This window comes from Nipponia nippon, unplaced genomic scaffold (assembly GCF_047370975.1).
Source record: "Nipponia nippon isolate SJK-2023a ecotype South Korea unplaced genomic scaffold, ASM4737097v1 scaffold_14, whole genome shotgun sequence".
Lineage (NCBI taxonomy): Eukaryota > Metazoa > Chordata > Aves > Pelecaniformes > Threskiornithidae > Nipponia > Nipponia nippon.
In genome coordinates, this window is record NW_028262330.1 from 2,695,678 (window position 1) to 2,720,907 (window position 25,230).

The 25,230-nt window shown below is 56.4% G+C and overlaps 2 protein-coding genes and 1 long non-coding RNA gene across 14 annotated transcripts; 2 read left to right on the plus strand and 1 right to left on the minus strand.

The window, feature by feature from the left end:
• The first annotated feature begins 20 nt into the window (after nt 1-20).
• Nucleotides 21-11,861, plus strand: MYCBPAP (MYCBP associated protein). Of its 3 annotated transcripts, none has more exons than XM_087750391.1 (19): nt 21-387; nt 1,009-1,133; nt 1,717-1,876; nt 1,974-2,074; nt 2,575-2,737; nt 3,042-3,157; nt 3,858-4,008; nt 4,268-4,383; nt 5,092-5,192; nt 5,859-5,970; nt 6,318-6,507; nt 7,032-7,219; nt 7,792-7,938; nt 8,131-8,415; nt 9,249-9,370; nt 10,106-10,221; nt 10,712-10,845; nt 11,032-11,217; nt 11,713-11,861. In XM_087750391.1, exons 1-19 carry the CDS (start codon nt 219-221, stop codon nt 11,815-11,817), a joined length of 2,787 nt encoding a protein of 928 aa, XP_087606517.1. In that variant the 5' UTR covers nt 21-218; the 3' UTR covers nt 11,818-11,861. The 3 variants fall into 3 exon arrangements, with proteins under 3 accessions (XP_087606517.1, XP_087606519.1, XP_087606520.1); XM_087750393.1 differs by having other exon boundaries at nt 27-282; XM_087750394.1 differs by lacking the exons at nt 21-387; nt 1,009-1,133 and having other exon boundaries at nt 1,739-1,876; nt 1,974-2,078.
• Nucleotides 11,862-12,632: 771 nt separating this feature from the next.
• Nucleotides 12,633-16,391, minus strand: LOC148056405 (uncharacterized). The gene is made up of 3 exons (XR_015703122.1): nt 16,304-16,391; nt 13,471-13,691; nt 12,633-12,766 (listed from the first exon to the last, which is right to left on the minus strand). It is a non-coding gene; the product is annotated as an uncharacterized LOC148056405 (long non-coding RNA).
• On the plus strand, nt 12,666-25,190 carry EPN3 (epsin 3). Of its 10 annotated transcripts, none has more exons than XM_087750398.1 (10): nt 12,666-12,804; nt 18,413-19,068; nt 19,482-19,600; nt 21,243-21,323; nt 21,611-21,718; nt 21,828-21,912; nt 22,162-22,470; nt 23,342-23,452; nt 23,847-24,068; nt 24,203-25,190. In XM_087750398.1, the coding sequence occupies exons 2-10, from the start codon at nt 18,498-18,500 to the stop codon at nt 24,520-24,522; spliced, it is 1,926 nt and encodes a 641-aa protein (XP_087606524.1). In that variant the 5' UTR covers nt 12,666-12,804; nt 18,413-18,497; the 3' UTR covers nt 24,523-25,190. The 10 variants fall into 10 exon arrangements, with proteins under 10 accessions (XP_087606524.1, XP_087606527.1, XP_087606533.1 ...); XM_087750401.1 differs by lacking the exon at nt 12,666-12,804 and adding an exon at nt 13,683-14,324; XM_087750397.1 differs by lacking the exon at nt 12,666-12,804 and adding an exon at nt 15,469-15,770.
• The last annotated feature ends 40 nt before the right edge of the window (nt 25,191-25,230 follow it).

The window sequence follows — 25,230 nt, forward strand, 5'->3', positions numbered from 1 at the left end:
GCCGCCCGGGCGCTGCAGGCCCCGGGGCTCGGCGCCGCAGGCCGCGGTAGGCCGCTGCCGTACTGCGCATGCGCAGAGGTCCGAAATGGCCGCCCCGCCTCCCGGAAGTGGGACCATAGAGTCGCGGCGGGAGGCGCCACTCTAGGCGTTACGGGTGGTTTCTCGGTGGTGCGCCGGCGGCGTTGCCATGGCGCCCGGGCGCGGAGCGGGCCGGCGGGATGCGGCGGCGGGGCTCGGGGCACGGCCCGGCCCGGAGGGAGCCGCGGCCCGCCACCCCCCCGGGTACGGACCGGCGGGCGGCTGGCGCCCGGCCCCGGGGCTGCTTCTGCCCTCGGCGCGGCCTGGGCCTGGCTCGCACGGCCCGGGAGCGGCGGGGACCCCCAGGCCGTGCGTGGAAGCCCCCCCAAACAGCCCCTGCCCCGCGCAGTCACCCCCCTTTTATTAGTAGTATAATATTTTTTTTTACCCCGAGAGGCATCAGGCGTGTCAAGGAGCCGGTCCCAGCTGTGGGGAGTTGCTGGTTAAGGATAAAGAAGCAAATCCCCGCGGGGCTGCTTCTGCGCTGCCTCTGCGGGGGCTCTGCTATTTCAGAGCTATTTGGCTATTTAGAAGCTTCTGGCAATCCGTGGCTTGCTTCTCCGAGTTGTGCCTGGTGACCGTAGTGCAGCCGTGGGGGGAAGCGGCGTGCTGGCGCTTGCAGCTGGGGCGGGAAACTTCCCGGGAATTGGCTGTACCTGCGGGAAGCACAGGCTGTGTTTATCTCACGTCGTCTCTCATCTAGAATAAAGCGTGAGGCAGCTGAATCCGAGCGACCTGCTTTGGTCCTTGGAGCTTCTCAGAGTTTGATTTCCCAAGGATAAGAGATGCTGAATTTAATTGTTCTGTGCAACCTAAAAAAAAAAAACCAACCCAAAACATAGTTCAGCTGGAAAGGAATAACCGGTGTGAAAGAGAAAGACGAGGTTTCCTTGGGAGACTGAAGAGGAGGTCTCTTCATCTGTTTTTCAGACAAGAAGGAAAAGGCACACGAACTGTCCTCGTCAACGATTGCAGAAGAGCCTGAGCCCATTTCGTGTGTTCTGCAAGGAGATGACGTCCAGGCGCTTGCGATTAAGGTGGAGGACCTGGAGAAAGTATGTATTTTTACTGATAGAAACAGCTGCCTTCACTGACAGTCATTTTGTGTGTTTGACAGCGGGTGCTGTCCATTTACTTAAACCAAAACCCGCTCTTGGAGTTCAGTTCTCATTCCATCTGTCTGCACTGCTTTTTATGACTTGTCAGATCATCAGGCTCAATTGCCAAAAGTAAAGGATTATCGATCCTTACTCAGTCTTTTCAAATGGAAGGATAAGTCATCCGCCTCTTCAAAATTATATTTCCAACCTTCTGGTCTAATAAGACATGTGAGTTGGTTAGTAGCTATCACGGTGTCCCTTCCAAAACTCGGGTCAAACTGTGTGAGTGGAAGCATTTGACACAGCAGAAAACTATTGGAAAAGTGATTTAAAACTCTTTTCCCTGCCCCAGTTATGAAGCAGAGTCCAGAGGAGTAAAACAGTAACTGAGCTGGTATCTCCGCAGCCGTGTAACATGCCTTTTAGGGGAGGAATAGCCTGTACTGATATGACTTCTCTGTGTTTCCTAGAAGGCTCAGAAGGAATGAAGGTGAGTCAGTATGTACCTAATTGCATTGTGACTGTTTATTTTCTGAAGCTCCACGCTCCACGCCTTCCCCACGATGCTGGGAGAATTCCAGTTAGGAGGAAATACCTCGTTCGAAAATATCAACCCAAAGAGACAAAGAAGGCGGCACGTTTCCTTGTAGCGTATCCTGCGTTCCCAAAGGCACCCAGGGAACCACTGAGTTTTTCTGGTAGGATCAAACTTCACATCTTTGACTTTTGGTTTTGCCAAGCCTGGCTTTACTGACCTGATTCTGGGATTGTTTGGGGGCGTGTTTTGTGTTGTAGGACCAGGACTGTTTGATGGCTGTGAAGAAATTCTCCCCCATCACATTTTGGGAAGTCTCCAGGAGTTCAAGATGGAAGCCTTGGCCAGAGGAAACACTCAGGTTGGTTTGTAAAGTTAGGAAAATGCTGCTGTACAGCACTTTTCTAGAGGCGGAGTGCAGTGCCTTTTGGCACCTATCAGGATGCTTTTTGGCACCTATCAGGAACAGGTCAGGCCTGAGGTGTGGCTTTCCCAGCCTCGTCTTACTCTGCGGGGAGGGCTTGCCTTCAGAGAAACTGCACCAGCAGGTTTTGAAGTCCTGTGTGCAGGACGAGGTTATGGAGGGAAGAATTACAGAGGCTTCCTCTTCCACATGTGCTTCTGCTGATGGCATCAGGCTCGCAAGGGAAGAGCTGGTGTTGCAGCAATGCTGTTGCTCAAGTCTAATTACTCAGATAAATCCTTTCATTGTTTCCGAGCATGTTCGTAATGCCCTATTTTTGTTCCTCTCAGAGTGATCAGGTAAAAGTACTGTCAATCTGAAGAATTCTTCTCTCCCATTCTCGTTGTAGTGGCAGTACATGCGTGGAGAGGTTAATTTAACGTTTCCTTTCTCTTCAGATCACAGCTTTTTCTCGACAAGATGTTACTGCGGCAGCTTTAAACGGGGAACGTGAAGGAGAGAAGAAAAATGTTCATCAGACCCCAGTAGCAGAGCACAAAGCTCTCCAAAACTGGCACCGTAACATGGCAATCAGGAAAAAGCAGGAGAAATATCTAGGAGGTGAGAAAAGCTGAGGCCTCGTTCTGCGAAATTCTGTGTGCGGGGGGAGGAGTTTGACGGCACCACAACAAACTAATGGTCATAGCCAACCGCGGTTAGTCCCGGTGCCGTTGCGTGTTCTCAGAGCTCCCCACGCCACTCGTGCCAGCGGCCGTGGGTGCTGTGGGGAGGCGAGCTGGCGGGTCTGGCTGGGGGAAGGACAGTGGATTTGGTGGGGGACAGCGTACGGGGGTTACATGTGAACAGTAGGTACTGGGTGTGCCCAGGAGTGCAGCACGAATCGTTTGACGTTCCTGCTTTATAGAAATTCTTCAGAGGCCAGAGAATGAATTGCTGATGAGCATCTCGGAGGATTACAGGCAAATCCAGGAAGAACGTGACCTCATTGACCGGAGTCTCCCTGCCCTGCTCCCTGGAAAGGTGAGAGCCCCGCTTCCTCTGCTTGTGTGAAAGAGCTAAGACACTGGTGTTACGAGTAACATCTCTGAGGACCTGTCATTAGATATTTATCAAAGCTGCTCTAAGTCCTTCAGCCTAGTGTGCAAGCAGAGCTTTCAGTGACTTTAAAAATACAAACATGAACCGTGCTAGCCAAGGAAAGCGGTGGTGTGCTTTGGCTCCTTGCTAACGAGCTGCTGGACATGGGCAAATGCCATTTCTTGATGATCACCAAAGACTGTCATGCACTGGGAAGTGGCATGGGGACGTGCCACAATTGCTGTTCCAGGGACAGAAAGATCTGGTGGCTTCAGGCTCGAATTTTAGTGATTGCCATGGAGAAAGGGGTATGGGTAAGTCAGGAGGATTATGGGAGTGTCCTATGTTAAAATTATTTTTTTTACATTTATAGGACTATCAAAGAATTTGCATTTGTGTGAGACATTATTTTAATATCATTCAACCTTCATGTAGCACTAGATAGAAGAAAGTTCTTCTTTTTTCCTTGACATCAGCCTGATAGAAATTTTGGCTTGCTCTACAAAAAGTGATAATTTATAGACTTTTAAAGTATCTGTATAAGCAGAGTTAGACCCCTTCTTTTTAGCTTCTAGTCCCTGTGAAAATAGCAAGCAGCCATACAGTCTGAAAGCATCAGTGGGAGCCTTGTTTTCCGCCCTAGGGCTACCGAAGAGGAAGCGAGTTCTGGAGCCAGCCCGAGCGTATTGGAGATGAACTCACCGGCCTGACGATGACACTGACTCAGCGAGAATGTGGCTACCCAGAGCCGGTCACTCATGTGGGGAAACCCCACGCTGTCCGGGTGGAAATGGGTAAGGGAACGTCACAGAGAGATGATTCCACAGAAATGGGGTATAAGTGTGGAGGGAGCAGCAGAAAGAAACAGCGATTCCTGCGAGTACGGAGGCTCCCGTTGTAGTTGTCCCTTCCGACAGCTGCAGCACAAGCTACTTCCCAGTCATCTCTTGGTCCTCTTCTTTAAAACACCGTGAGACCAAAGTTTGGCAGAGGGTGAAATTAATAGGCATGTGGGTATGTAGGCAGTGAGCTCTTGTATGGGTATTTCCACAGGTCTGAAGCCTCCAAAGAGGATCCCTTTCCGTCTGACCTGGGATAAGAGTCTTTTCCTGAAACATCGACGACAGGAACTGAAATCTGTCCTAGAGGAGCTAGATTTTTATAAGCCGGTAAGACTGGAGGAGCGAGGACATTCTTTGCATCTCGTCTTTTGTCAGATGCTGCAGAGTAACATAAAATTGCCAAGAACTGGATCTGAAAAAGCATTAGGAATCTGAAACTTAGCCCCACAGTACTTATCTTGGAAGTCCCTGTGTTTCCAAAGGGCCACATGCAGGGAGGCCAGACAACTCCTTCATAAGTGTTGCATGGAGTGGTCTAAGAGCCTCAGAATAGGACCCCGAACCAGCAGCATGTAGCTGCCAAGACCTAGGCAATAAAAAAACCTGCCAAATACTGGTGCAGGACTTTGATTTAGTGCCTCAGGGCAGAGGGAAGACACCTTTACCCGTGTGGAAGACATGCGTCTGAAATTATTTCCTGAAGGCAGGTAGCCCTTCCTCTTAAAAACGGAACAAACCTCACCTTTTTCTTTCTGAAACCTGGCTCTGGGGATGAAAAATGTGTGTGAAGGAGACTTTTCCCATCCATGCATCATTTGTAGTGGGGAATGCAGTCAGCTAGGATTCTAGGGAGACCCAGAGTTGGTTCCTTCCTGTGTCTCTTACACATTCATTGGATACCTCTAAAAACCATCGTAGGAGCAAGATACCTCAGCTTCACTTTATTTGACTCAGTTGGTACGTTTGTCTGGTATTTTAACTTCCTTTCTATATAAAAAGAGAAATCGTGAGTTGGTCATTTTTCTGTATGTCCAGGATCTGGATGGACTGGAGGTGATTGGTAAAGGGCAGCCTTTCACATCTGTCTCAACAGAGCCTTTTCCACGTTCCACCACTTCTGAAGAGTCTGAAACCCTGTAAGTTTTACTTCATGGCAGAAATAAAGAATTTTGGGTATGTACCATCAGTCTGTAAGGATATCCTTAACTGTCCGTATCCAGAACATGGAGGAGTCTCCACTGGGGCACAATAAAAAGCATATTCTAATATTAAAGTCACCAGATCTAGGAATCGAGTGGTTCCCTAGTGCCTTGGGGCCTCGTGCCTAAGGAGCGAAAATTGGAGAAAAGTGGGGGTTTTTTTGAGGCCCTTCCTCCAGTCTTCCCTCTGGGTGACTCCAGAGCTTACATTAGGCAGGGTGGGGATTCTGCTCTGAATTACCTCCATCTGGCTGTCTTTTGTCTTTTTTCCAACCTTCCATCATCAATTTGCTTTTTTTCCCCATCCTGTCCATCTGTAACAGGCACAGCCTGAGGGCCTCTTCTCCTTACTTAGTCATGCACCCGCAGCCTTCCTTAGGCAGGTATCATTCTTTAATGTTCTGGCTGTCCTGTCCTCCTTGATGGTGACAAGTCGCTAGCTGGAGTTTGCCACATCTGCAGGGCTCTGTCCCTAAAGAGATGGCTCTGTGGAAAAGCGTTAGTTGGGATGATTTCTTATAGGGTCTTGTAAATCACCCTTGGTTCTCCCCTCTCTGAAAGTGAATTTCACTCCATGAAAACGCTGGCTCTTCTTTTCTTTAGCAGTGACTCCTTACAGGATGACCCCGATGTGCTTTCGGAAGCAGTACTGGGTCCGTCTTTAGATTTCTGTGGCCAGCCTGCTCGCTGGATCAACTGCATCACTTCTTGCAGGGTAATTGTGTGCTTTTTATTGTTTAGTCAAACTAAGCCTGCTTGAGTTCCCAAGTCACAGCTGTACAATGAGTGTCACTCCCAGGCCAGAGAATGAGGGATTTATTCTGAGCATAATAGAGCATCCCTACGTTTGCTCCGGAGAGATCTAGAAACAGAAGGGGTTGCTCTCTCTGCGGTGTGAAGCTCAGATTCCCAGGCTCTCTCTGTATAATGGCCACTTCATCGGGCCTGTCTTACAACTTCTCCTACCAAGGCTCAACGCCTTATTTGTGGTGTGACTTCAGGCAAGATAAATCCTGCCAGATAGAGTAGAAGTTATCTATGTCTTTTTCCTCTTCCTTGTAGAATGAAGTTGGCATTGCTGCCCGGCTCACCTTTGAGACCTTGGCTGGTGAGAAAGCTGAAAGCTCCCTGAGGGTGAGCAATGATGGCACAGCTGCCATCTGGTATGACTGGATGAGGCTTCCCCAGCAGATTCCCTCCAGAGAAACCCAGGGGAAGAGGACGCCGTGTTTTTACTTTGATACCAGACCAGGTATGAGAGCTGCTGATCTCCGAGACCTTTGTACCTAGACCAGAGAGCACGTATTCACGAGTTATCTGAGATGCTGAGTCTGACTAATGGCAGAGCAAGCCTGTTGGGTGATTCTCTTTGGGAAGCCATCCTGGGCGTCAGAGCTGACTCACAACAAAAGAGGTGTGCGAGGCAGATCCCTTTCGTGGGACTTAAAGGAAAGGAGGTTGCTCCTATTCTGAATGTAAATGGGTGGAATATTGAGAAGTGAATCATTTTCTGGTGGCAAACTGGGCATAATCTGCCAGAGAGAGCGCTGAGCTTGCTGAAAAAGGAGCGTGCAATGGAAATAACACCAGTTCGGTAACATGGTGACTGGGAGTAAATCTGGAAGGAGAAAAATAGCTGGATGAAGTGTGATAACCAGCTGAGCTATGGGGAAAGAGTCTCGTACAGAGATAAGGACACTCAGGGTGGGGTTGGAAAAGGGTCAAGTTAACCAGGTGGTTTCTTGCAGACCAATGCATTTTTCTCTCTTATTTCAGGTGTAATTTTGCCTGGAGAAACTAGGAAGTTTTTCTTTCTTTTCAAGTCAGAGAGAGCAGGCATTTTCAGCGAGTCCTGGGAATTTAGGACACATCCTCTGTTATTAGCAGGAGCTCTGCTGCAGGTGACCCTTTGGGGAATTGCTGTCTACGAGGATAAATTGGCTGACCTCAGAGAGAAACTGGAGGTAACCAAGCATGTAACTGGGTAACTGAGCTTTGAACTTAATATGCAAATAGAGGATAAGGGTGGGAGTGGATGACATGGTATTTTTATTGCTATGCAATTAGGGCTGAGAGCGAGGTGATTATTTATTTACAGAACATCTGTACGTACTTGAGCAGGTTTGCTAAGTAAAATGGAAGAACTCTGCAGTCTGTCGTAGTGGTGTTAATAAAGACGTGATTGTGTCTCCTAAACTGTTTGCACCGGTCCTTTAAAGAATGAATTTTCTATTGGTGATGAATTTCATTAGTTACTTAGTGGGGATGGGGTTATGTGTCGTACAGTACGATATCAGTTAAGGTATAAATGGAAAATTACACTATGCTTTGAAAAGTATAGTTTGGGGGAGGATTTGTGGGGTTTATTTGAAAAGCTGTTGTAAGTATTGCTCTGCTTGGTGGGGTTTGCAGTTATTCTTGTCCTTGTAACCCTATATAACGTAAACCTGTGGTTACTAGCGTGGGTGCGAATTTGTTTGTGTGTCCGTCTATAGAACGGGGACTCACACGTGTTGTTCTTGTTGTGGTGCCTCAGAGCGACCTGGCTGCTCGAGAAGGTGCTACTATAGTAGAAGAAAGTCTGAAGGAACTTCTTGCCCGAATTCGCACCCCAGAGCGCACCCCGTCTCCTGTGGGTGCCTGTGTCACAGAGGAAGAGTTGTTCCACCGGCAGAATCCCGAGGTGACGTTTGCTATTTGATGGGCTACGCAACTGAAATAGCAGGGGGGGCTGGGGGGGCTGGTGCATCCCTGGGGCTGGTGCATCCCTGGGTTGCTGGAGGCTGGCACAGTCTGCCGGGATGGCTTTAACAATTAGGCCCGTAGAGAAAAGGCATAGCTCCTTTCACTATTTACCTTCTCCCCATTATCGCAGTTGCATTATCAGCATCGAGTGGTAAAGCAGCTGCATGAACTATGGAGACAGCACATGACTGTTCCTTCAGCCTTTGAGGAGAAAGCGCCCTTGGGCCAGAAGAGCGCTGCGGAGGACACGCAGTACCAGGAGAGCACCTCGGAGGCTCTCGCCGCTCAGAGCGGCACCGCAGAGGTCCCAGGCTGGAAGAACACGCTGGAGGAGGCTCCGAGTCAAATGACGAACGTGGAGGAGGAAGAACCAGGCCCCTCGGGATGGAACCTTTCCTTCGAGGACTTTAAGCAGGTGGTCACCCCTGTTCCTGCTAGAGCTGTGACAAGCCGATGGTGTTTTCATTTCCCTACAAATAGCCTGGCCTCCCCCGTGTGAGCCCGCCCAAAGGGCTGCTTCCAACGTGCTCTGAGTTAGAGATGATTTACGACGTGTGTCGCAGAAAAGCGCTTTAGCTCTGCTGACCACACCCTCCGTGCTCTTGTAAAGAGATTCCCAAGAGAGACTTCGAGGGCTGCTGTGTGAAGAAGAAAAGAGAACCACGCAATGTAATAGATATTTTAAGCTCTTTCCCCATTAGCTTTCTGTCATCCCAGGACTGAATGCGGGGGGCAGGCTAATCCTGCAGCCTGCTGTGGCTTCCCCAAGGGCTCCTCTCCTTGGAAAGTCCTTCCTCTTCATCAGAGCACTAAGGGGGCACTCATGACAGGCTGTGGATAAAGCCCAGACCTCCCTAGATTAGAGCAAGAGTGGTTTGGATTCTGTCAGCGCAGTTTTTCTGTAGTGGTCTCTTGGAAACCTCTCTGCTGCTTTTATAACTAATCTTTATTTTGGGGCCTTCTAGCTCGCTAGAATCCCTGTTCTCCCACACACCTGTGACATTGCAAAGGGGCTTACTGGCAATCTGACTGGGGGAACTGGGATTGCTCCCCAGATCTTGGGTTGCGTGTGCACCTTGGCCAGATCCCAGCTGTATAGGAGGCCACACCTAGGCGCATAAGTGCCCAGTGCAACCTGGTTTCAGACTGGTGTCCAGGAACAGAGCTGTGGTGAGCTCAGGGTCCACGGACCGGGAATGAAGACTGAGAAGAAGCACTCCATTGACCCCGTGTTTTCTCTCGCGTCAGGCTATAAAGTCAATCCCCGAGGAGGAGCAGCGAGAAGCAGCACTGACCCAGCTCAATAAGGCAGCGCTGGAGCTGTGTGTTGAACAGAGGCCAACTCAATCAGACCTTTTGTATCAAACCTGGTGCGTTACCTTTGCAAGATAAAGCTTGTAAATGCATCATGTGATCGACAGCCTTAGCAAGCTCTGTTGCAAGTGTTGTGATTCAGAGTGCAGATAATTATATGAGGTCTAGAAGTCGTCTTTACACTCTGTTTTTTTATGGATTAATTGCAGCAACCGTCTAGGACCCAAATGCCATTTTTTTTCTGGAGATAAGCTTAGAATATTAAGTTAATGTGATTTTGGGGAGTATGCAAGATTATTTCTGGCAAAATTATTCTAGTCTGTGTTTATGAAACCTTCGGGTAATTCTCTGTACCCTTTTACTCAGATAACTGCGTTCTCCCTCATACAGTCTGTCTGTTCTTTGCTCAGGCTTTCAGACTGTAAACACATCAACAGCTTCTACTTGCTGCTAAATTACAAGGGTGCAGGTTCCTCTTGGTAAACACAGCGAGCAGGTCGATGCTGATGTACCAACGTGTCGTGTCGAAGAGCAGATCTAGTTTCGCAGTAATATTTATGGGTCCGTATGAGCTCATTCATTTGCAAACCATTGAGACCTCAGAGGGCTCAAACATGAGGAAAGTAATTTAGCTTCCCTCTGCACAGGCTTTTAGGTGGCGGGTGCTATTTTATTGCTTTAGTTGGACAGAGGAGCTCTCAGCTGTAACGTGCCTTCACGCCTGGGCACAGGATAAAACAAAATGGCCATTGCTGTACTTGTTTCCGTTCTGATTCTGATACTTTCCTCAGTCTCCAGCTGTGGCGTGAAACAGTTGATGGTCTGGCGAGTCACTCTCTGAAGCTGAGATCCCAGCTTGGCTTGCCCGAGAAGGACACCTGTGTAGATGTTGTTCCAGAGGAAACAGGTAAATGGTAGTTTTAGCACAGCAGCTGGGTTCTGTGGACTGTTGGAAATCCAGAAAACATGCTGAATTTCAACTGAACTGGCAACTTCAGTGGTTTCCCCTCAAAGCTTTTATAACAAAATGCATCAGAAAAAATGGCAGATTGTGTGATACTAATTGTGATCTGTGGTTTGGTGTCATTAAAAAAACACTACACAAATAAGCCTTTTAATTTAGCTAGATGTAGCCATGGTTTTCACGGAGACTAGCCCAGAAAACCCTATCTCGCTCTTAGCTCTTTTACAGGCTTGGTCCGATACGTGTCTGAGACTTGTTCATTCCGTATTTAAACAAAGTACTCTCAAGGTATTGTTTTGCAGTGCAGGACAGCTCCGATTAATAAAAAGAGGAACATATGTTGCAAAAGTAATGTGCTTCCACTGCGTGAGCACAGTGGGCTTGTCTTTCTGGATGTAAAAATGTTGCTTTTGGGTAATTCTTTGTTTTGTAGTGGAAGTAAAGCAACCTATAAAAGGAGAAAAGGAAGACAGAATAACTAGTAGGAAAGAAGAGAGAAAGTCATTTGGTGGTAAGGATAAAGAAGGCAAAAAAAGAACAGCAAAGACAGCAGGGAAAGAGAAAGAGGTATGTGGTGGGATGCCTGTTGAAACCCAAGTGCTGGGGACAGTGCGATCCAGTCTGAGGTTGTGTATCCTGAGTTCGAGCCGATTCCCAGCCCAGTGAAAGAGGTGCTGCTGCTGGGAGGTGCAACAATCCGCAAGGTGTTCTGACCTATGTCACTTTTTTTTTTTTTTGTCTGTCCCTGGACAGGAACGTCCAAGCAGCAGAAAGTTAGAAGTAAAAGATGAGAAAAAGCTGAAATCTTACACTTCATTGCAGGAGGGGAAAGAGGGAGCCCAGCCCGTGGAAGCTGTAGCTGCAGATAGAGTAGAACCTCCTCAGGAGCAGGTGGACCCTATTTTGTTTGGGATATACCAAGAAAAACTTTATATTGAAGTGAGTCTGACCAGAGCTTATATCTTCGTTTCTTGGTTTTGTTCTTTGTGCGTAAGCTGACATTGAAGCTTAAGTGGAGAGGTAATCGTTTTGTTACACTTAGAAAACTGACAGACATATGTCTGTAATTCTGTAGCAAGGTAAGTGTGAAATACAAGGTAAGGCGTCCTTTATTCCAGCCTGGAATCTGTTAATATAAATCCAGCCATCGCATAGCCACATGCGGGATTTCTATCTGGGCTCTCTTTAGCACGCTTGCGGACTCTTGAGGGACCAGCAGAATTAATTGTATCTCGGATAATGTTAAACACACTTCATAGCCAGAAAAGTTATTACTAGAGCTAAGTGCTGTTAGCAGGCAGCCACTTTTATGGGGTTGTGTGCGTGCCCGTACGTTAATGTGCGTGAGAAACCATCTCTCTCCGTGTCAGTCTCATCATCAGGATGCCTTCGCGTGTTTTCACTGCAACTATCTTCTGTTCGTTTCTGCTGCAGGTTTATGGGCTGCTGGATTCAATGGTGAGCAAAATGGTTTCTTTATTTGAGGAACTGAAGAAAAAAGGTGCCCTAAAGTGGGAGAGTGAAGCCCTTTGTAACTAGAAATAGGCTTACTTTTAAAAAATAAAGAACCATATTTACACAGATCAAGTGGAGATTCTTCTTTGTGAAGTGAGGCACTGATTACAAATACCGGGCTGCCTCTTTTCTGACATGCTGTGATGCGAGACTGTTGCTAGATCATCTGTTACTGCTACAGATGATCGCTTGCCAAGAATAGACGAGGCAAGAAATATCACAGCCTCAGAAACCGTTAAGAGTAGAAAATACTGGCATTTCTGCAAAGGAAGAAGAATTTACAAGCGCCAGTCAACACGAGATATGTCGTATTCTTCGATTCTCGATCTTGCTTGTCTAAGCAGGTAAGTGAGCAGTGAGTGCGCAAGTACCGGGGCAGTAACTAAGAAAAATCCATCCTATTTTTGATCATGTTCTTGACTGCTTGTCCAGTCTCCCCCAGGCCTCGCTGCCGGCAGGCTTCTCTGAGGCGTTCAGGGTCGCAGCGAAAAGGCGCTATCCCAAGGGGTGTGCCGCCCTGCCTGGTTTCGCACACGAGTTTATTTCTTGTGCTGATCCTGCCGCCTCTCTCCATCCAGCTCAACGTACCCATGCCCCACTCGGAGCCAGCTCTTACTTGCTTCCTTCCAAGACTAATCACTCTTGAATTACAATGAGCGCAATTCATGCCGTAAATATCGTGAGCGTGGTTAGGCCTGGCGTTGGAGCCACCCATCCTGTCTCTGTCAGCCTGCGTGTGCGTCTGGGCTTATCAGCGCTTTCTGTCTGGGTTTTCTTGTGCATCACAGCTGGAACGGAGCTTTTCCCGGAGACGTCCCCGGGCTGAGCGTCGCACGGAGCGGGTTTCCAAGGCAGAGCGAGCTGGGTGCGGGGTCTCTCTTGCCCTGGGATCGAGAGAGACCTGGCGTCTGTCCGTGAAGTGCCACCTTCCTGCCGGAGCAGCTGGGCGGCATTCCCCAGAAAGGCTTTGGCCCTGGAGAGAAATGACATCAGCGCAGGTTATTAATTGAGGTTTGTGATACCTTTGGGGTTCTTAGGCAGCAGATGCATATCCGCGCCGAGCGTTGCTGTTACAAATGCTGCACGTCGCTGCGCGGTTGCACCGGGCGTGCGTGCCTCGGGCACGTGCTCTTTTACATTGGCAGCCGTGCTGACGCCCGTCTTGGAGCTGCATGTAGTGTAAAATAACTGTTCCTTCTGCAGAATTGTTTTCTTTTGCTGTTTCATTTTAACTGCTGTCTCTGGGGAGAGGATATATTCTTCCCCTTGCCTCCCAGCAGTACCACAGCCAAGTGCAGCTTATTTTTTTTTGCTGGCCAGGTGAGGCCCCTCATGTTTTGAGATGCTTTTAGCAGAGTGCGGGGAAGCGCTCTGGCTTCTGTGGAAACCGGGAGCTGCTTCTGGCTTAGCGGGCACGAACCCACAAAGGGAATGTCTCTGCTCAGCATTCCTGTAGTGAGAATTTCAGCAACATTTGGAGAACTAGAAGGAAAAAGGCCTGAAGTTGGGGTGTGTCTCACAGGCTCTGACAATAGCTCCTGCCTCCCTGGAGATGATTATCAGCTTGTGAATATGCCCAACTCAAACAGCTCAAGCCATCTGTTTCTAGGCAAGAGGGAGTCTGCACGTTATAGAGGCAACGTGATCGTCTCAAAAGCAGGGATTTGGTAGCTTTACCTTAAAAGATGGCAAAGCCCATGCACAAGATCCATGCTTCCAGTCTGGCCTGTAGAAACCAGGCTCTGTGTATTCCTCTGCTCACAGGAAAACTTTTAATAGGAAAAGAGGTAGCTGGGAGTTTCGTGTTAGTCACGGCCCGTGGAAGAGTGTCCTGCGCCGGTCTCTCCCTCCAAGGGAGGAGCCTGGTGGCCCAGGGCAGGCGGGTGGCCTGAGAACTTCTGCAAAGGAGAACAAACCCAAATGCTGTGAATTGCCTCATTTCTTTTTGTCATAAATATTGCCGGCGCCTCTTACAGCCCGGGACAAGAAGGTCCTCAAGGGCCGAGGCACAAGCAGCGTGCAGGAAGGGATGTGCTGGGCCAACAGGCGCGGTGCTCTGCTGCCCGGCTGCTGCAGCTCCCCTGAGCCAGCTGCTCGGTTTTTTTCTTTTGCATCGATTTGTGGAAGTTGCATGACTGGAGCTGCAGTGGAATTAGAGCTGGCTTCCACAGAACACCTTCAGAAACGTGTACATTTACAGGCCTGCTGGGAGACGTGGGTTCTGCCACGAGAGCAGAGACCCTCGGGGCTGGTCAGCCCCGCGCTCTGAAGGACACGCGGATGCTCCGCTCCCTCTAATGCCAAGTCCTAGCAGCCAGGCAAGGAGAATATTCCTTCCCCTCTCCCAAATGCGGGCATTATTTGTATTAGTGTTAATAATTTGAGTCGTGTTTGTTAAATAACCGAGGTGAGCGACCTTCCTGGCCTTGGGAGTTGCATACCAAACCCATCACGTGAGCCGGGGCCCGAAGACACCGTAACTATTGGAGAGGCCGGGAAGGGGGATTCCAGGAAAATGCTGCAAGCAGAAGGTGACAGCGCATTTCCAGAGGCTTCTCAATGGCAGGGGGGGGGTCTGGGGGAGCAGCCAGCTTGTGCTGGGGAAATCAGCTTTAAAGCCTTGCCAGCAGGGCTGGGGGCTGGCAAACCCCGCGTGTGCCCAGCTCTGCTGCAGCTCGGGGGGGGGCCGTGTCCCCATGGAGAGGTCCACTTGGCTCGCGAAAAGCCAGTGCCTGAAGAGGGGCAAGCTGGCCCCCTCGGCTGAGCCACACGGGTGAACCGGGAGCACTGGGCACAGAGGAAGGCCGGGACCATGGGCGATGGGGGCCGCTTCTCTTGGTTGCCTGAGCTGGGATCTCCTCCGGGTTGACCTGGAGGAGGGTTTGGATGCTGGAAGTGGTCTTCTCCCAGGCTGCAGAGGGGAGCGGGACGAGCTGTGCATTCGGCTTGCAGGGCCAGAGCCTGTTGGGAAAGTCAGGCCGATGAGATCTGCAGAGCCCCCGGAGGCACGCAGCCTCCCCGCCGCCTTCTCCCCGCCACCCCAGGCAGCGCCTTCGGACCTTCGGCGCCGGGGCCCGCGGCAAGGCGAATCTCGGCTCCGCGCTTTGCGCGACGGGAGCATCAGCTGGAAGGCACGATCCCCCTCCAGAATGGCTCAGCGCACAGGAGATGCTTTCCATTATGGAAAATGTCAGTGATATGAAAAAGATTATATATATCCATAATACTTGAAGGCCTGTCAGTGATTAAAATGGAAGGCAGAGGCCGGGGGAGAGGGGGTGGCATTGAAACGATCGAGAGACATGACTTATTTTGTCATGTCATCTGATGCCTCCCTCTCTCCCCTACCCAGGCTCCGGAGCTGTTCAGAGCAGGGGAAGAATCCACGCCAAATTTAGATCCTGGCAAAAAAAAAAAAAAAAAAAAAAAAAAAAGGAAAAAAAAAAGGAAAAAATTAACGAACCCAAATTGCAACCGTGGCCTTGGGTACCAGGGAGGGAGCTGTGCTATGGGGAGGGTCGGCATCCCTCGGAGCCGCGTCCGAGCCCGGGGGCGCTGAGATCTCTGTCTAAAAATAATGGGGGGGGGGGGGAAATACTCAAGCAAAGCAAAGCAAAGCAAGCAGCAGCAAGCAGCGCCTGGCTGGCTGCCAGCGAGGGGCAGTGACTGAGCATTTACAGCATCCCCGCCTCCCGCATGCGGCGGGGCAGGGGCTCGGCGCCGCATCCCCCGCGGCCGGTACCGCACCGCGCTGCGCCGCACCGGGGGCGGGGGGGGGCGGCGGGGGGCTGAGCGCCTCTGCCGGTGCCCGGGCGGGAGCCGGGCCCGCGGCTCGGGCGGCCCCGAAGGGGTTAAGCCGGGACCTGCCCAGCCAGCCCGGCAACTCGCAACGGGCGGGCAGCGGCCGCCTCCAGCCCGCTCCTACCGGCACCGGCACCGGCACCGGCACGGCGGGGCCGCCGCTCCGCTCCGCGCAGGTAAGCGGGGCTGCGCGCCCCTCGGCAGCCGGGCGGCGGGGGGAGGCGGAGGAGGAGGAGGAGGAGGAAGAGGGGGGGGGGAGGAGGAGGAGGAGGAGGAAGGTTCTGGACGCCGGAGCATCGCGGGCCAGGGGTGCCGGGCCCCGGCGGGCAGCTCGGTGGCACCGTGCCTCCCGGGCCGGGCTCGGGGCGGCGGGGCCCGGCTGCGGCCCCCGGGCCGGGCTGCGGGAGCCGGCGGCGCGGCCGAGGGCTCTGCCGGGAGCCTTTCCCCGCCGCTGCTTCCATGTCGGGCGCTGCTTCTCCCAGCCCTGCACCTGATCGGGGATGGAGCCGGGCTGTAGCCCCCCGCCGGCCTCCCCCCGCCGCTCCTCTGGCCCCCCTGCCCTCGCCTCCTTCCCCCGGCCCCTCCTGCTCCCCCGCCACCTTGTCCCCCCTCGCCCCCCGCCGCCCCCGCTTCGCCTCCGCAGTCCCCTGCGCCGGGGCGATGGGGACCGATGGGGACCTGTCCCCGCATCCCCGCGTCCTTCTCCCACCTGGCAGCCTCCTGCTCAAGGTCACTGCAGTAATTCCATCTGAGCCGCCGGGTGCTGCCGCCTTATCTCCCGCACAGCTTCTGTTTCACTGCCTTTATATTCTGGGGTGGGGATATTGTGTCCGATAAACCCCACTGCTTTTAACACCGCTGGCAGTGCTCCAGCCGGGGTCGCGCTCCTCTCACCCCAGCCCCTGCTTCCCATCTCTTCCCATGCGGACTTCCCAGGCCATCTCGTGGTGGGCGAAGTCCAGCTGGGATCGGGACTCTGGCCGGGACGAGCGCGGTGCCGGAGCCCCTCACGCTGGATCTGGGGTTTGTCCTGCCAGGAGACCTGTTGGAGGCAGGAGGGACCATCCTGCCCCAGAGGAGGAGGGCTGGCGTTTGCCGGCGTTTGCTGGGCCGGCGGCACCTTTGGAAAACACGGCTTTTTATCTCCCACCTGGGTGTTGGTGGAAAGCAGAGCGCGGAGCCAAGTCCCGGAGGACTTTGCTGCGTTGCTGCCCTTGTCCCGAAGGCGTTTCTGTGCCAGGCGGGCAACGGCACGGCTGTCTGCACCACGGGCTCTCCCGGCAGGATCCAAAGGCCACGCCGACGGGTTGCATTGTGAAAGGGAATCGATATAGGGAAGCGTCTCGAAAGAAACTTCGGCCGCCCGCGAGTGTGGCGGTGCCAGGCTCCTCTCTGACTCACGGGGGACGTTGCCGGCGGAGCCGTGGGTCGCCCGGCCGCTGGCCCGCAGGAGCAGGAGGTGCTGGACCGGTCGCACAGGTTGCACGGGAGCGTGGCGGGCGCCGTGTGTGGTTCGTGGGCACGTCGGCACGGAGCAGTGTCCCGAGCCGGGAGAGGGCTGGACACGGCACAGGGAGGTACCGGCACCCCGAGGTGGGTGGTGGGATGGAAATCAGTAATCGCTGTCGGCAGGCGCTGCTGCATAGGGGAGATATTCCTCTGCCTGCAAGCGTTATCTCGGACGGGGAAAAATTGCCAGTGAGTTTTGTTGCAGCCGCAGTGGGAGCTCTGGGAGCAGCCTGGCTCCCCAGCCCTGCGGTGCGGCCCTGCGGAGGGCAAGGCAGCTCCAGGCAGCCTCTGCCTCCTGGCTTTGCTTAGTCCTTTGATAAAATGAGGGCAGATGGTGTCTTCCCACCATGTAGGGCAAAGGTGAGGATTAGGACTGGCCCAGAGAGGGGACAGAGCAGTGATGGGCTCACGTGAAGACGGGTCCAGCCTGACCCACCTGATTTTTGCATCCCCGTCGGGTGCAGCGCGTCCCAAGGACGGGCGCTGACTGCCGGGGAGGTACCAGGGCAGCTCCCAGCCGCGCCAGCCCCTGCCGGCCCGGCCCTGGATCTGGGCACAGAGAAGGCTCAGGCAGCTTGGGGGTTTTTGGAGAAGGGGATTGCGTTATCCATCCTGCTCACTGACCTGGTGCTGGAGGGTAGCACCCTGAATTTGCAATCCCGCATCAGCATGCGCTTCCATACCCGCAGCCTCTCGTGGAAGCAAAATTATCAAGTTTGCTGGGAAAACCCACCCGAGCGGCTGCCAGCGCCGGTAAGTCATGGCAGGCTCTGACTCACGGCGGGGTTTGGTTTTGCACGATGCATCCTCGGCGGCACTGAGAGCCTTGGGGCGATGGCCGGGGCGAGCGGGGCCGCATACGGCTGCAGGTAGCACATCTGGGGGTGCAGGGAGCCCCTGGCTGGTGCGAGGGCTGGGGGCCTGACACCAGCTCTGCCGGGACGGTGGGGCTGAGGCAGCCGGGATCTGGAGGAGGGAGCTGCCATTTTCAGGTGGTTACTTTTAGAAGCAGAAGTGCAGGGTAAAATCTCCTCCAAATGTTGCTGAATCCAAAGCCAAATCTCTTGGCGGCTCCGCAGTGCTGGGTATCGGCTTGCTAGGAGATTCTTCTTTTTTTCCCCTTGAGCATCCCTCATCCTGCGTGTCTTTGGGTTAGCGAGCAGTGGCAGCCCGGCACGGTGCACCTGACGCCCCAGCGATGGGCACTTCCACCTTGAGAGGTGTCCCCGGTGCCAGCCGAGGGCTCCGGGGATGGGTCTCGGTGGTCGGGCCGGTGCTGAGGTCTCTGTGTTCCCATTCCCCGCTGCAGGCACCGGTGAGGCCGTGGCCGTGAGCGCCCATCCCTTCTCCACCATTCCTGCCCGCTGCCGGCGGGGCTCCGGCACCGCACAGCCATGACGACCTCGGCGCTGCGCCGGCAGGTGAAGAACATCGTGCACAACTACTCAGAGGCAGAGATCAAGGTGCGGGAGGCCACCTCCAACGATCCCTGGGGACCCCCCAGCTCTCTGATGTCGGAGATCGCCGACCTCACCTTCAACACGGTGGCCTTCGCCGAGGTCATGGGCATGATCTGGCGACGGCTGAACGACAGCGGCAAGAACTGGCGTCATGTCTACAAAGCCCTCACCCTCCTGGACTACCTCATCAAAACCGGCTCTGAGAAGGTGACCCACCAATGCCGGGAGAACCTCTACACCATCCAGACGCTGAAGGACTTCCAGTACGTGGACCGGGACGGCAAGGACCAGGGCATCAACATCCGAGAGAAGGTGAAGCAGGTGATGGCACTGCTGAAGGACGAGGAGCGGCTGAAGCAGGAGCGGGCGCACGCGCTGCAGACCAAGGAGCGCATGGCCCTCGAGGGCATGGGCAGCGGCAGCCACCAGGTCGCCTATGGCCGCCGCGCATCGCCCTACGGTGAAGACTACGGCCGGGCACGGGGCTCGCCCTCCTCCTTTAACTGTGAGTGCTGCTGGCGGGGGCCTGGGGGCTCGCTCGCAGGGCTGGTGGCTCGCTTGGGCTTGCTGTGGGGCAGAGGCAGGCATTGCATTCGGTTTGCACCTGCCTGGTGCCCACCACTCCCCGGCACCTTTTGGAGGGGTGGTGGTGAAGCCTGATTCTATCCTGTGCCGCAGGCAGAGGTTTGGCTGGGCCCGTGGTGAACCCTAATAGTGGTGGCAGCTGGCGGTGCCCCGAACCTTAAACCCACGGCTCGTTCGTGGCAGGGAGCTCTAAAGTGGGGCTTTTTCCCCTGGGGAAGCCACGCTGCGGAGCTGCGGGCGTTAGGATGGGGCCTGGGGGAGGCTGCTGATGTGCTCCCCAAAATACCCCAGTCCTGACGCTGCTTCTTCCCCTTTTCCTCTGTTATCTCCCAGCATCATCCTCATCCCCACGGTTCGCCTCCGACCTGGAGCAAGCGAGGCCCCAGACGACGGGCGAGGAGGAGCTGCAGCTGCAGCTTGCGCTGGCCATGAGTCGGGAGGAGGCAGAGAAGGTAGGGTGGCTCTGCCCGCCCCGGGGCGCGCGAGGCCGGGCATCTCCCTGCGCCTTGCCTTGTCTGCGGGCATGGCGGGGCATTTCCCCGGGAGGAGAGGAGGGAGGATCTGGGGGGTGGCCGGTGCATGCACCTGCAACTGCACCAGGCTGCTCACACTGTGCCCAGCATCCAAAATCGCCAGTGGGCACGGGCTGTCCCTGCTCCCTGTCCCCATACCGGCAGGGACAGCAGCAGGCTGAGACCCGTCCGGCCTCCCAGACCCCACGGTGAACTTGAGGGGGGCTTGTGGATTCATCGCGACCCCCCCCAAACCTGGCTGCCCTCTTCCGCTGAGGGCTTCTGGTCTAAGCTCCCCCATTTCTCTTGCCTTCCCGTGGAGGTTTTAGGAGGCGATGCCTTGCCCAGCGCTACGGTTTGCGTGGTGGGTGGGGGGCCAGCACTGGGCTGGGGGCTCGGTGGGGCTGGGTGCTCCCTCCCACTGGCTGGTCCTTTCAAACTGGGCTAGAAAGAGCCCTGGAAAACAGCACCAGGAGGAGCCGTGCAGGGATGCAGGCAGCAGTGAGCTGCTGTCCCCAACCGTGAAACCTCCTCCAGGGTTGTCCCCTCTCCTATCTGCTGGCCACAGCCCCTTTTCCACTGGGGACGGCTTATTTGCACACCGGCTGAGATTGCCACTGGCTGGCACAGCCCATGCGGGTACAGCCGGGCACAGAAAGTCAGAGGGACGCGGTGACCGAGGGGCTGTGTGCCCAGGCCACTGGGCATCCCCCAGGGGCTGGCACCGAGCACTGCGAGCTCGGTCCTGCTGGGGCAGGGGACACGCTTTGGAGACGGCGCTTGCTGCTGCCTGTCTTCCCTGCCCGATGGAGGCTCTTTTGGAGCCAGAGCAGAGCGTATATCCCTATTTTTGTCCTGGAATTGGAGTATTTATAGCTTCCACATGCTGCTGCAATGAGCACTGTAGGAACACGCTCTTGAAAGCGTTGCCTGTTGGAGTCCATCTGGGCTGTGCACATGTGTGCATGCTCGCACACACTCGTACAGGCGTGCACACACACAAACCCCCACCAAGGTCCCCATTCCCAGCCCCAGCTGGTCCCACGCTGCTGGACAAGCGTCACGGGGCGGTGATCGGGGCTGCCATGGAGGTACGGGGACAGCTTCTCCCCAGAATCTGCCGCAGGTCTAGGCGCTTTTCCCCCAGCATAGCGGGGCCAGGCAGGATTCCCGAACCGAGGCCGATGTGCAGCGCAAACCCTCCTCTCCAGCAGGCTGCCGGGGTGAGGGGACACCTAATCCATCCCCTCTCCTCCACCGACTGCATCAGAGTCCCCAAAAACCTTCCAGGGGAGATGCTGGCTGCCTCATTTAGGGTTGTCCCAGCCTAGATGCAGAGGCAGGTGATGGGGTGGGGGAAGGAGATGGGGCAGCGGCTGCAGGGGAGCCTGGGCGGGAGCTGGTTCGAGGGCATAGGGGCACCAGGCTGGGGGTCCGCAGGCAAAGCCGGCTGGATGGGCACGGAGATGCTGTGCAGGCAGGCAAGGGGCCGCAGGAGAGGCGGTGGCGAGGACAGGGACCTCGGAGCAGTCCCAGGAGCTGAGGGCAAGCTGAAATGTCACCCAATTTCCTTTGTTGGCAGAAGCCACTTCCAATTTCCAGTACAGATGAAGAAAGGCAATTGCAGCTAGCGCTCGCACTGAGCAAAGAGGAGCACGAGAAGGTACCTGTGCCCCGCAGCACCGGGCGCTCCTCTGTCCTTGCACTTGGGCTTCTCTCTGGGGCGCCGGAGCCCGAAACACCGCCTGGCTCCGGCACCCGCTTTGCTTTCGCTGCTCCGGGCTGTCTGCTGAGCGCTCTCCTGGCGGGCTCAGCCCCAGAGGAGCCGTCTGCTGGGATGCTGGGATTTTTCGGGGATGCGGTGGCAGCTCCTGTGCTGGGTCTGTCTCCTGGAGAAGGTGCGGGCTGCGGGGTTACTGAGCTCATGGGCCCCGTCCCTTGTCCCCACAGGAGGTGAGGGCTTGGCAAGGGGAGAACTCCCTGCTGCAGAAAGCCATGGAGGAGACTGCCCAGGGCAGGGAGGAAGAGGAGGAAGAAGATAAGATGAAGAAAAGCCAGGTACAGCACTGGGGACCTGGATGGCCACACAGCCAGCCTTGGGCTCTGGGGCAATCCTGCAGGTCTGCCCTGGGCTTCCCTCACCTCTTTATTCCCTTTCTGTTTGCAGTCCTCTATCCTGGAGCTGGCAGATATATTTGGGCCGGCGCCAGCCCCCTCCAGCCACACGTCAGCCGACCCGTGGGATATGCCAGGTGGGGGCAACTCGCAGGCTGCCAAAGCTGGGGACAGTGGCAGAAACCTCTCCCTTGCCTCTGTCTCTCCCCAGTCCCCAGGAGCTCAACAGCAAGGACCTCTTGCTTCTCCTCCCTCTGCTGCCTGGTCTGTTCCACGCCCGGGCGGTGCTGCTGGAAGCCGTGGTCCCCCGGGCACATCCCCGCCGCTCAGCATCCCTCTGTGCCCTGCACCATTCCCCTCTTCCACAGCTTCTCCTCTTCTTTCAGATATGAAACCCAAAGTGGAGCCGGCAGCCTCTGCCTGGACTGGTGCAGCTGACCCCTGGGTGCCGGTCCCGGCTGCCGGCGGGGAGCCCCTCTCCCAGGCGAGCGCCTCATCCCAGCAAACCTCTGCCGGGCCCTGGGATTTCCCCCCCGGCACCACTGCAGCCTCTGACCCTTGGGGGAAGGCGCCCTTGTCTTCTGGCTTCCCTCCTGCGGACCCCTGGGTGACGGCATCCCCCCCCACCCAGGTCTCTGGTTCTACACCAGCTGCTGACCCTTGGGCCGCTGTGGCCGAGCAACCTCCTAATGCTGGTAAGAGGCTCGATCGTCGTTTTGGCTTTGCCGGGGACTGTGGGCAGCGTTGGCCATCGCCACCCTCCTGCGAGTGGGCATCCCGGGGTGCTCCCCCCTTCCTCCCGCAGCCAGCTCCGCAAACACCCCCTCCCCGCTCTGCTGCCCCGCAGTGGGACCTCTGCTCGCCCCTCGGCATCCCAAAGACTTCAAGGAACTTTTAGGCTTTATCTTTGCACAGAAGAGGCTGCTTTAATTAACATGGCACAGTTAACGGAGCCCTCCCGTGGGAGCGGATAGCCGCTGCTGCACCGCTCCAGCAGTGGGGTGACGGTGTTGTCCCCCCCATTTCTTTGCTCCCCCGAAACCAGCCCTATGTGCCCTGCTGGGCCGGGCCGGTTGCTGCTTGCAGGTGCTGTGTTGCAGATGGGGAAGCAGTTGTAGGAGCAGCCGGTGTTTCAGAGCTCAACGCCACTCTCGGTTCCTCCTCGGTGCTTCCTCTGGCCCCGCAGAGGTCCTGTGCTGCTGGGTTTTGGTCCCTGGGGAGGAGAGCAGAATCCGGCCCGGGGGCCAGTGCTGGTTGTTAAAGCATTCCTGGAGACCTGTCCCCTCCGCCTGTCCCCGCTGGGGCTGGGAAAGGGACCTGCCTGCTGCAGGGGGACGGCTGGGAGCCGTGTGGGGGCTGCCTTGGCCTGCAGTGACCCCAATGGTCTGGCTCATCTTAGCCCCCCCAGGCCAGTGCACGTTCCCAGCCTGAGCCCTGCGCCCCGCCACCGCACGGCCTCTTCTTGTCTCCTTGCAGGCAGCAGCCCCTGCCTCTCTCCTGCCCATCCATCTCCCATCCCTCACCTCCCTGCTTGCTCCCCTCCTTGAGTCTCACCTCTTCCCCCAGCTCCAGGGGGGGACGCTTTTGACCTGTTTGCAAAGCCGCCCGAGCCAGCCGAGCCGCCAGAGCAGGAGCCCTCGCAGCCGCCCTCCTCGGCCAAGTCCAACAGCCACGTCGGTAAGAGCCGGGGGAGTGGGCAGGGGCCGATTTGGGCAGCTGGGGACAGGGACCTGTCCCTGCCCGCTGCAGGGAGGCAGCTCCGGGGCTGGCTGGGCTGTGCGTTGCTGCTGGCTGGCACGAGCAAAGCTTGTTCCCACTGCAACCGCACGCGCCATGGGCTTGGGCTGCCCCGTAGCCGAGGGGGCAGCTCCGGTCCTTGCGTGTACCGGTGTCCCCAAGCCCGCCGCCCCCCGCGGTGGCTCGGGGGGAGCTCGGGTACGCCGTGCCGCAGCCTCAGCCCCACCACATCAAGCTGTGACCTGGGGTGTGACGTGCCGTTAACGGGGGGACGCCGTCGCCCTCGGTGTCTCCCAGCTGGCTCACACGGCCTCCTCTCCCCCCCACACCCCAGAGCTGGACCCCTTCGGCGACCTGTTCCCCAGCGCCAGGCAGGACGGGGCAAAGAGCTTCGACCTCGCCAACCTGGCCGACTCCCTGCCCGAATCTGGCAAGGAGCGGAAGGACTGTAAAACCCCCGAGGCCTTCCTCGGCCCCGCCGCCTCCTCCCTGGTCAACCTGGACTCCCTGGTCGCACCTACGCCGGCCTCCAAGACGCGCAACCCCTTTCTCTCGGGTAGGTGCCGGTGCCGCGGTGCGGGCTGCTGGCCGGGAGCTACCCTGGGCTGGGTAGAGGGGTGTTTGGGGGAGGAAGAAGAGGGCTGGGGATGGCATGGGCTGCCCTGACGTGTCCCATCCTCTCCTTGCTAGGTCTGAGCACACCGTCCCCCACCAACCCCTTCAGCCTCGCTGAGCAGCCCAAGCCGACGCTCAACCAGATGCGGACCAGCTCGCCGGTGCCCGGCTTGCCCGCCGGCCTCCCCGCCAACTCCATGACCTACAGCGCGTCCCTGCCGCTGCCTCTCAGCAGCGTCCCCGCTGCCGCCGCCGCCCTCCCTGCCTCTGCCAGTGCCTTCCCCCAGGCCAGCACCTTCCCCGAACTCCCCAGCAACTTGCCACAGCCTTTACTGCCGCTGAGCGGCCCCCCGGCCCCGCCGTCCGCTCCGGGGGGGCTCAACCCCTTCCTCTGAACCCTCTGGACGTGTAGACTGTCGCCCCTTCCCCGGCTGTTACAAATCCCCCTGGCCTTTCCTCCCGCCCAGACCTTTGGGGGGCCAGCGGTTCGCTAGCTGCAAGGGAGGGTGCCCCCCACGCCAGCCCCCTCCCCGCGCCCGCCGGCTGGGGGGCAGCCAGCATGAGCCCCCGCGCTTGACAAGCAAGAGGGGACCCCCTTCCCCTGCGGAGGCCGGAGGGGGGCCGCGGCGGGGCCTCTCCTCAGGGCTGCGATTTGGGGGCTCCGGTGCAGCGGGCTGGGCTGGTGCATGGGGTCTCGCTGCTGGATGGGTTCCCCCCCCGGGGTTGGGGGGCTTTGCCCCGGCGCCTGCGGGGAGCTGGGGCCGGGGGGAGCCGGGGTCCCCTCCCGGGGCAGGCGCGGCCCCGGGCCGGGCTCCCCTGGCTGTTCCTCCCCGCCCCGCTCCGGCCGCCCCCCGCCTCGCCCGCCGCCCCTCGCCCCCTTCCCGCTCGCTGCCCCCCTCAGCCCCCCGGACCCTGCAGGAGGAGCCGCGGGCCGGGCCCCCGCTGCGGGGCCCCGCTCCGGGTCCGGGGGAGCGGCGGGGCGGGGGGGGGGGGGCCGGTGCTTCGGCGCTGCAGGAGAGCGGCGGCTGCGGGCTGCTGCGAGACAATAAAACGCTCTGACGGACCCGGTGTGCGGCTGCCGGGGTGGGAGGGGACCGGGGGAG